This window comes from Anarhichas minor, unplaced genomic scaffold, assembly GCF_050575085.1.
Source record: "Anarhichas minor isolate MPS153535 unplaced genomic scaffold, ASM5057508v1 ptg000025l, whole genome shotgun sequence".
Lineage (NCBI taxonomy): Eukaryota > Metazoa > Chordata > Actinopteri > Perciformes > Anarhichadidae > Anarhichas > Anarhichas minor.
In genome coordinates, this window is record NW_027466471.1 from 7,496,054 (window position 1) to 7,506,877 (window position 10,824).

The following is a 10,824-nucleotide window of genomic DNA, read 5'->3' on the forward strand; positions in this document are numbered from 1 at the left end:
CAATAATTGCCCCCTCACCTAAATCAGGGACACAAGTTCCTAGGAAGAATCAAAATGTGTCTCCAGAATAAATAGTAATGTGCCTGAAGCTTAGCTTCAGAATGTGAAGCCGGATTGTAAAGGATGTTTTTTGTTTCTTCGTCCCCTCTAAATTTCTCCAATATAAAGTTCATAATCTCACTTTACCCGATTTCCTCTGTTCTAACTAATTGTACTTTTTTTTTATGTTGGGCCTGCCTCTAACTATATATCATTTGCTTACTTGATCTCCCATATAAAAAACTCTGTTCATATTTTCCTACTTTAACTGTCTTTGTGTATTAAACTGCAGGATACTTTATCCTTCGATAATGTCACTTGTGCACATTTTCTTGCTGTGTTTGTGTGAACTCTGCAAAAACATGCTGGAGACGGACCAGAGTCCCACCCTTTGTCCTTTTTCACTTCCCCTCTCTGCGCTGAAAGTGAAAAACAGAATTGCACAATGTTCTTCCATGTTCTTGGGGACTCATAATTCACCTCTATCATATACACAATGTAAAAGCATTCAACTTGATTTGAAAGGCAAAGGCATGCACTATCTCCGGGGCTGAAATATATCTTGACCGGCCGCAATGAAGAGGCAACTGTTTCTCCTTCTCCTGAAGGAATTTGTCAAAATGCCAGTTGCTACGAGTTTGAATCCTGTCAACAAGGGGAATTCATGCAAGCACCATAAGACTTCTTTTTTTACTTGAGAAAAGTGTGGGTATCAGCATACAGCTGGGGCTGAACTTTGTCCTACACCCAAATAGAAAAACAACAGGCAGAGTATAAAAGGGGGGAGTGGTGGAGGAGGAGACTTGTTTTTGTTCAAGGAGCTGCAGTGACGCAGAGCTGAGCAGAGAGAGGGAAACTTTTTAACCAAAAGGGTAAGTGACAGAATTATTTGCAGTTCATCGAGTTGCCTAAAATGCAGTAAAACCCCAGAAAGCGACATGTATTTCTGCCTGTCTTGCATGTGGCAACACACTGCGGAACATTATTACTTTGTGCTTTCAGCACTCAAGCAGGCTGGCTGTTCAACTCTGTGCTGTTTCTTTATGTATGCACACTGTGTATGCACAAGCTTACATTTGTACAGCAGCAACATGATTTGGGAACCTCAAATAAACTGCTTTGGTCACTCTACGAGTTGCACAGTCTTCTATAGCTATATTTCAGTTTTAGAAGGATTTGTGGAATGTTAAAATTGGTAAAATTGTAACCCTTCTCTGACCTTTTGTATAATTCTATCACTTCTGCCTGAGGTTGACCAATCTCTGATGTGCTCCCCTCCCTTTTCCTCCACTCTCACCCCTTCCCTAACTTTTCTCTCCCCCAGTGAGGAGGCACAACGAGAATGTGGGCGTGCCTCAGCCTGCTCGTCACTCTCTGCCTGCTCCACGGGGGCGGTGCGGAGAGCGTCGGGGGCGGGCCTCGATGTCAGCTGCCTCCGTCCTGGAGGATAGGAGAGGTGGAGCCGATGAAGGGCACGATGGGCCAGGTGACGGTGGTGGCCCTTTTACAGGCCAGCTGATTGTTCTGCTTGGTGCAGGCTTCCAGGTGTGTGCCAGCGTCCGCCCCACCTCAACTCTTATTAATGCACTTCTGTCTTTCAAGAGCAAACATGACTCAGCATGGCATCACCACAGGAGCCCCAAAAATCGGCTGCAAAGCATGACATTCATTTTATGGCCCGTTCTGCAAGGTTTGCCAAAGTTGGCAGCGAGGTGCGGCAGGCTCAAACATGTCCTTCTTATGCAACAAAGTTCCCCTTTAAAGAAGCTCATGCTTGTTTGTGAAGCAAACTAACCAGGGAAGCTTTATCAGCAGCTTTGTCGTTGGGCAACTGTTTTTTAATTATTTGTTCCCCCCCCTCATCTGAGCAGAATGGACGGCCTGCGCCAAACGGTGGAGGGTCAGGGTCTGAAGGACGTGTCCTACATGGTCGTTAACCAGCAGGGGGAGTCAGCACTGCGCCTCCACACCATGCTGGCACAGAGACTGTCTGTGAACATCACCCTCTACAAACAGGACGAGCAGCAGCCTGATGTCTGGCAGGCACTGAGCGGAGGGAAGGATGACTTTCTCGTTTATGACAGGTTTGTTGCCCGCGGTGGTTCGAAATCCAGAGCAACTGCTTTCATTTTTTTCCCCTCCAAGTTCCTCACCCTGTTTTTCTATCCCTTTTTCATCAGGTGTGGCCGTCTCACCCACCACATCTCCCTTCCCTACTCCATCATTGGGCAAGGCTATGTGGAGGGCGCGATCAAAGATGCCTACTGCAAACGCACATGTGGGGACTGCGCGCACGAGGTACAAACCACACATGACTGCAAGAATATACATTCATTTCAACGAGCATGAGTCCTCAGATAATATGTTTATTCAAAAATAAGCTCAAACACTTTATCCCCCCCCCACAGAGCACTGAGACACCAGAGGAGTGCGCAGAGAAAGCAGTCGCACAGCCTGATGCACAGCCTGACGCTCCCCCAGCTGTAGAGGAAGACACTGGGCGTGGTCACCATCACCATGGTCATGGCCACCATGGGGATAATCACGGTGTTCAACCCCGGGGCCATGATCACCACCGTGGTCATGGAGACCACAATGGCGCTGGCCAGCAAGGTGTAAGACACCAGGGGCACGAGCGAGATGCCGGGCTATCACAAGGGCAACATCACTTCGATTTAGGCCAGATGCAGATAGCACAGGAGGCCCCCGGGGCCCCTGTGATGCCCTGAGTGCAAGAGAAGGCCAGCTGCAAGTCAAAGCACAGCTGACAGTGGACAGCAGGCTCCGACAACGAAGCCTCTCCCAAGGCCAGCTGATGCTGACACTGACGCAGGCTGTTTGGCGACGCGGGGAGCGAGCAGCCGCTCGGCCTGTGACACTGTGACGAGGCGCTGCCCGCCTCCTGACAGTGACACGGACTGACTGGCGACGCAACCAATAGTGTCAGGGAGACCTGACAGTGACGCTCGCCCCCCGCTGACTGACAGCAGCCTCAGCCAGCTCAATGAGCCTGACCCGCCGGTGCGAGCTGAGGATGAGAGCAGCTGTAGGCTGACTCTGATTTCAGCCTCTTGTTAAGACCATCCAGAAACACCGGGGCCAAGCGCTCTTTTATGCCAACTAGTATCACCCCTGGGGGAGGGCAGGGCGACCCCTGACAGCATGCACGTGGGATAGATGAACACGAGTCCAACATCACATTGATAAAGATTAAATAATGCCAACGATTTGGCAGCTCGTTAACTCATTTGGCGACAGGCACGCAAATAATTAGATCGTGCCTTAAAGAACGTATGCCGTGTTTCACCTGTTCTCCACGTGTGTGTGTCAGCGGGTCGCCCTCATCCTTTCTCAGGCGTGCACGTGGTTGTCGTGTTCACGAATGGGCCCCCTCCATTTAGCTCTCTCCGTCCTTTATGAAGCCAGGCGCGGAAACTACGCTCTAGTGGCGTCTGTATGAGGTCAGGCTGGAGAGAGAGGAGAGGGTGGTTCAGGAACACGATAAACACGTTAAACATTTCAAAGGGAAGTACAGGAGATTATTTGAGGAAACAGAAGAAGAAGAAAAAATACGTATTGAATCTGCAAAAACAAAACCAAATGACATCAGATTGACCTTAAAGAAGGTTGCAGTCAATACCACATTTTTTTGTTGGGGAAAACCTTAAAAGTACTGGTCCGTTACTGGGAAAACAGTCCTTACAACATTTAAAAGCAAGCCTTTAAAAGTTTATACCGCTGATGTGTTCGTCTGTATGCTTATTTTTCGTGTCGTTCTTAGAGCCTGCAAGCTTAAACATATATCAGGCGTTTCTTTACCCACAAACATGTACATTTTGAATGCTGAGTGCTTAGCATTCCTTTGCAAGGGGAAAAAAAATACAAGACTCTATTGTTTGGAAAAGGGCAGAGGGAAAATGAGAGTGAAGCAATGTTGGAATACACTCTGTACTCAATGATGGTTTCAGCGGGAAGATTAAAAGTCACCCTGAAAACCTGATGCTTGCACAGAGAACTGTGTTGTGAGAAGGCTGTCAAACATGGAAACTGAGTGTTGAATAAAGATGGTTGAGTTACTTTTTGAGTTTGTGAGTTCTTGTTAAGGGGCGACACAACAGGCAAACACATTGCTTTTTCGTGCACTTGTCAATTTTAAGATTTGGGGTTATTTTGCCTCATTTTCCTTCAGACTAGTGCAAGAAAACAACCAAAATAAGCATTAAGGTGTTTATTTTACTATTCCGTCTATTTTGTGTTAGTGGAATTATACTAGGTTCACCAAAAGAGCATTAGATATTGATTAATAGAACATTTTATTCCTATAGACTTATTTAGGGATTGATAAAAGGTGACATCCAAAATTCCCTCTGTAAAAACTTTTGTCAACAAAATGAAACAATCATTTTGAAACTGGTATCATTATGTGTCCAGAAATGTATCCAAATTAGCACATATTAAATGAGATAATGCATCATTTGCAGAGTCAAAAATAACATTTCTGATAACGTGTAATACAAACAATAATCGGCTTGATTGTAAGTAATCAACTGGGGAAGTTTTAAGGTGATATCTAATGTTACCTAATCCAGCTAGGGTTTCTCCTCTTAAAGCTAAAACACATAAACTGACCGTGAATGTCTTTATTTAAGCATACTGACTTTCAAATTTGCTGTGTGAGAAGAATCATTGGGTCTGGGGGGGGGGAGTGACTCTTGGCAATATCTGTCAACTATCGTGCACGTGCCTGAGGAGTTGGACGCATGTGACTTGAACAAAGCAGAGGGATCATATTACCCACAATACTTCATAAGCTTCATAAGCTCCATAAGAGTCTCCAGCATGCTGTTTAAGACCAGTAGACAGATCTTAAGTCTTTACGTCACCAATGCTGTTTGGTGGATAAAACTGTTTTCACTAAAAATATATATTAGATATTTATATAATTGGTTCCCTTCAACTTTTCCTCCAGATTTCAGCAGATGGCGATGAAGACCCACACTATAAACCACCCACCACACTCTCAACAGTTTACTGATGGAGCTCGTCCTCTTAAACCTGCTCACCACACTCTTGAATTACTCTTGCATTTTTAAGGATCATGCACGTTAGCCGTCTTTGTCTTGTTTCCTTCTTTGCAAATGAACAAACATGTAGGTCACGTTATCTATAGGTGATGAAACTTCACTTAAGTTAAACTAATCTAAACCGAAAAAAAGTAACCGTCCTGTTTGGTCAGCTGTGGTTTTACATATTGTGGTTCCTCATTTAGCTGGTTTGTGACATATATCCATTAACACATTATAGATTGATGATACACTTAGTATATCTCTTTTCTTGTATTGATAATACTGTCAACAGACTGTAGTAAACAGTTTTTAATCTATCTAAAGTAAGATATTTCGTTTGTTAATGTGGTACAGAGTGATTGTGATTGTATACATGCAAGTGTTATTGAATATGCCATCATCAAGAGACAACTTTTGCGCATTTTTATGTAGTAAATCTTATATAATTACATCAACTTACAGGTGAAAATCTGCGAAACTGTCTTCAAGACTACAGGGTGCAACACCCTCTCCTCGGTGTAATGAATCTGAATTGCCTGTCTGACTGTGCGTCTGAAAAGGTCAACAGGCAACCGGAGGAAATAAATGAGGCCTTGGTGGACTGCCTCTGTGGGCGTAATTGGGCTGAAGATCCAATACAGGGGAACAGTGACTTATGGGTAATTACCTGCAATGTCCTGAGACGAAGAGCTGTGAGTGGCTGTCTCTCTGATTCAATCAGCCCCACACAGAGCAATACACAGCCTCTGGCTTAATTGTCCGATATGCTTTCCCCCCGATGCACGGCGGCTTCTGCAGCCGCTTCCTCTCCACTTACTCCGCCAGCGAGGAAGGAGAATCACACACACACACACTTGTGAACTCGTTCACACGCACACACAAAGTGCCCTTGTGTTGCTCACAAACAAGTACGCGCTTTCCATCCTGCAAGCGTCACAGATGCCCACAATTCTTTCAGACACACACAGCTCTATTTGCATTGGAGCTCTCAGACCGCAGTGGGCTGTACATCTCCTTGATCAACATCCTTTTCTTTTCTGTCATGGAGTGCTGATCTGAGGTTACTTTAACTGTGCCGTATGCTGCTCGTGTACTCTCACTGACACAGTTGGCAGTGAGTTAAGGAGGTCTTTTGTTCCACGAGTTACATTTCAAATGAATTCCACGACAGAATTATGTTCTAAATCACTATAAGTAACATGATCTGGATCACCCAGTGAGGTCTAATTGGTCTCATTTACTTCTGCAACACTAACACTAGATTATTGGTTTAGTCAAATACTGGGTCCAATTTAGCCCTCATCCTACTGCCTATCTAACATACAAGGACTACCGACTGGGGAACCCAAGAATAAACTACAGTAAGGAACAACCATCATAGCAAAGTGTTAGCTTTTCTCTTCTCAAAACATTATTAGTTATTTAATTAATGTAAGCAGAAAGAAACAGGTGATTCTTTTAGAAAGGTCACAGTTTATTTCTATAACAGGCAATTTAAACTTTTTAACTTCTAACTGTACTTGTCTTAGTATTGAATTACACTGCCAACTTGATGATGCGTTTGTTTTAAGTGTGTTTTTAAAAACATACATATTTTTTAGCGGTTTTGTTTTAAGTGTAATATTCGTGCTTTTATGTGCTTGTGTGAATCTTTCATGCTGCCGTCCTGAGAAGGACCCCGTTGGAAAAGAGATTTAAAATCACAATAGAACCATCCTGGCCCAATAGGAAATAATAAATGAAAAAAACTTCACAATTTGCAGTCTAAAATGAAAATAGAGCACATGAGAAAATCTGTGTCCGTCTCCTTCGAAACAACTGACAGAGTGCCCGAACCCCCCTTTATAGAGAGTGATACTGTAAACTAGGACCCATGGCAAACATGAATTCAATAAATAGTTCCATCTATCTAAAACTGCATAGACAGGATTGGGTGCTTTAGACTGGGATCTCCCAGGACCCCAATTTATAAGTACATTTTTTGTTATTTTTAAAAAAGTGAATTAAATGAAAACAGAAAACAATGATGCAAAGTCATGAAAGTATGTACCGATTAAGCACTTGTGAGATAAGCACGATGAACAATTTAAAACACACCAGTTCAAATGTTTGCTTTCATTTATTTTGAGTACAACTGATGACAAATAAAATACCATGCACAAGAGGATTAAGATGCTGTATATACATTTATTGCGTAACTTGTTGAAAGCTCACACATACAACACCAGAGAGGCTCAACGGGTAACAATAGTGAATATAAATCATCAAAGATCAACACAGTTCTCGGCCTCGAGCTTAACCGCAAGGGCAGTGGCTCCAAGGTCAACGGGGTCTGAAAATATGGGGCAATTAATGAAGCGAGCGGATAAATTATGGTGTTGAGGTTTCCCACACCGCAATGCAGCTGTTTCCAAACTCTGAGAAGGAGAATAGTTCCAGTTTTACGAGCCTGGATGACGGTGCACACATTACTCACGCTGCCCCACTCGCTGTGGTCAGATGAGGTGGTGGGGTGATCCAAGGGCTCTAAGCAGACCAATAAATAACACATGGGTAGGAACACAGAGAGGAGCCACTGAACAGTGTCATAAAAATGCCAGCCCGCTGCACTCAAAGTCAAGAATTAAACTACTTCGCCAACAACCTGAAAAATGTCTGGCCGAACGCTCCATAATAAAGAGTTACAACCAGCACAAATTCCAGCACTCAAGATTACTTCCAGGCGCTCTCAGAGTGACAAAAACCAACCTTGAACTGAAGCAAAAAAACAAAAACAAAAGAAGTTTGGAGGCCAAAATAAAACACTGTAGCCCCTTCAAATGCACTTTGATATTAATGAAATGCTGAAATCACAAAGTCCGGCAAGGGTGTAACTTTACCATGTAACCATTCCCCTCTGCCTATATTTTGATACGACTTCATAAAATACTGTATCTATCCGCTCTATGTATCCATAGATCGTAACAAACATTAAATACTCCATTACAGTACATCATTCAATCAATCTGGTAGTGTAACATATGTCCCATTAACTCTGTCGGACACAAAGCTTATCCAAGGGTCCTCATTGTCTGATTATTGTGCAGACTAAAAAACAACAAGATAATGCTGTTTTAAAACAACAGGTCATAGACTTGATTCAGTCCAAAATACTCAATCTGAATACCATTTTTAACATCATATATCTATATATGTGTGTGTGTGTTTGTGTACAAAGTGCTTGCTCTAAAGTGTCTAACATTTAGAAGCTTGAAATAACAGATGCAAACTTCTACACTAGGTTAAGAAAGAGCCCATTGCGTACTGGCAGACACAATGTAGTAAACGCCTGTACAGTTAAGCTCGAAAAAAATAATAATCCTGATTTATCTTCCTCGCGGTTACCCTTAACAAAAACCTTTCAGTGATTTAACTTTCACTTCTTTGTACAAATTTCTCCTCAATGTCATGATTGTATATTCCACTTTGCACACATTCACAATCGCCACGGTACAACTGAAACCGCACATTAGCAGTGCTTATTTCTTTATTTTTAAACATTATCGGATCCTTCTTCATGTCCACGGAGAGCCTTGCGATCTCTGGATCGGAGCCAATACTGAAAATTGGATGAGCGTCTTTAGGGTGGACTGTATTACATCTTGACTTTGGGGCAAAACTGTCCTGCTGTTGCTACTGATAATCAAACAGATAACTGAACTAAATCATACCTTCCCATTTCTCCCAGGCAGCAGACCATTCTCAGATATCAGCATCATCCAATTTGCAGGTTTTTATCACCAAACTCTCAGACGACACGGTGATACCGAGCAGCAATATATTGGGATTAGTAACAATAATATCATATTCATATATATATATATATATATATATATATACTTGTAATTTTACAGCACTAGTGAATATATTAAGACATTTCTGCAACAGCATTGTTTTGCTGGTGTCCTCAACACAAGGCAGCGACAACAGAACAGACACAGGGACAGAAAGAGAGAAATGGCACATTTCTTTAACGTTCACAGTTTATATATATATATATATATATATATATATATATATATATATATATATATATATATATATATATATATATATATATATTTTTTTTTTTTTTTAAAGTCATTTAATGGCTCCTTCTTCTCTCTTCATTATGGGATTCTCCGATACAAAAGACTCTATTCTATCTGCTTCGCGTGCCTATTTCAAGGATGAATCCCGGGCGACACGACTCAAAGGCAGAACACGTTTCCTTTTGCGCCGTGAATTATGTTTTGTTGCAATGTGATGTGCTCATTTGGAGGCTGCCTTGACATTATTCAATAACAATCCTTCCAACTCACTCATAGACTCGCTGGAATGGGAATTCACCATTTTTGTTCCATCACAAAACAATTGGGCGACCTCTATTAGCAGAAGGTTTGATAGCTTGTTGTGTACAATATGCTGTGCTGCTGCGTTTGTTGTCGGCATATTGTTGAAGTCTTTACGGTGAGGAGAACCTTGACAAAAGGAGTCGCTCCTGCTAACAACTCACCTACACAGGCTATTATAAAAAGTGCTTGCATTGTCAATGAACAAAGGGCAGCTTGCGCCACAATCTAATGTGACTAAATAATTGATTAAGCAACAGATTCTGCCCAAGTTTTTAGTTGTTCGAAGAAAAGTATGGGGGGGGGGGGGGGCAAAGTAATCGATACATAATTACACACATCTTACAGGTTTTCTGGCAAAAAAATACGAACTATTTATCTATGTATTTGTCGCTCAATCAATCCAGAACGTGGAACTCAAAGTCTGTCATCACCAGCCCTGATCGACATTTGTGTTTTTGGAAATTGTGGTCAGTTTTACGAGCGTGATCGGAAATGAGCAAATTAGGGTTTAGCTGCCTTTCACCCATGCAGCGGCTGCCTTTGACAAAATTCAGCTCATCCTGTTTACGACCATGTCAGGGATGCAAAATTAAATAACAATTAAGGCAAACGTTTTTATGTAGCGTGTGTGTAAGCTGTGTTGGTGCATGTGCAGGTTTTTAGTTTAGTAGAGGCTTCACATCAGTTCACCTACACATAGTACAATAATGCATAAATGTACAAATCCTAATTACGTAAGCACGCCATAGCACACATCAATGGCAAGCTAATAACACTATCAATAGGCATAAGTTGTTAAGCCGCGTACTCGGCAGATAATACGTATAAAATGTTAGCTTACTCCAGCTATTACATACTTTCACAGTCTTTCAACTTGCTGTCCCAGCAATAGCAATGCAACATGAGAAGAATACAACTCCCAGGGAGAGAGAGCGCGCTCATTGAGGTTTCAGTCAAGTCACTACGAGTGGCTGCTGGTTGTAGAGGTTGCTGCTATCGCAGGATGAAATGCAACAACAGGTGTGTCTGTGTCCCTTCCCTTCTGCTAAATAACTATATCAATGTGCCCTCGAGCAAGGCACTTGTTGGTGCACGGTGTACTGCAGCGCTGTTTGCGCGCGCTGAGCGGCTCCCAACTGCGAATGAATATGAACAAATCCTCTTAAAGAATGACTATCCAGCGCTGTAAAGTGACGTGTTCTCGTTATGCATGTCAGAATAAAAATGGAACGAGTAATTCCATGCTGGGACGTGTATAATCAGTCTGTATTATTCAATGCATTACATAAATACGTTTATGGTGAAATTTCCCTTTTATTCGTCACCTTTGCTTCTACTTCAGTTAG

The 10,824-nt window shown here is 42.5% G+C and overlaps 1 protein-coding gene across 1 annotated transcript; it reads left to right on the forward strand.

The window, feature by feature from the left end:
- The first annotated feature begins 777 nt into the window (after positions 1–777).
- On the forward strand, positions 778–4,116 carry selenop (selenoprotein P). The gene is made up of 5 exons (XM_076098971.1): positions 778–911; positions 1,364–1,584; positions 1,911–2,123; positions 2,220–2,337; positions 2,448–4,116. The coding sequence occupies exons 2-5, from the start codon at positions 1,382–1,384 to the stop codon at positions 3,045–3,047; spliced, it is 1,134 nt and encodes a 377-aa protein (XP_075955086.1). The 5' UTR covers positions 778–911; positions 1,364–1,381; the 3' UTR covers positions 3,048–4,116.
- Positions 4,117–10,824: the final 6,708 nt, after the last annotated feature.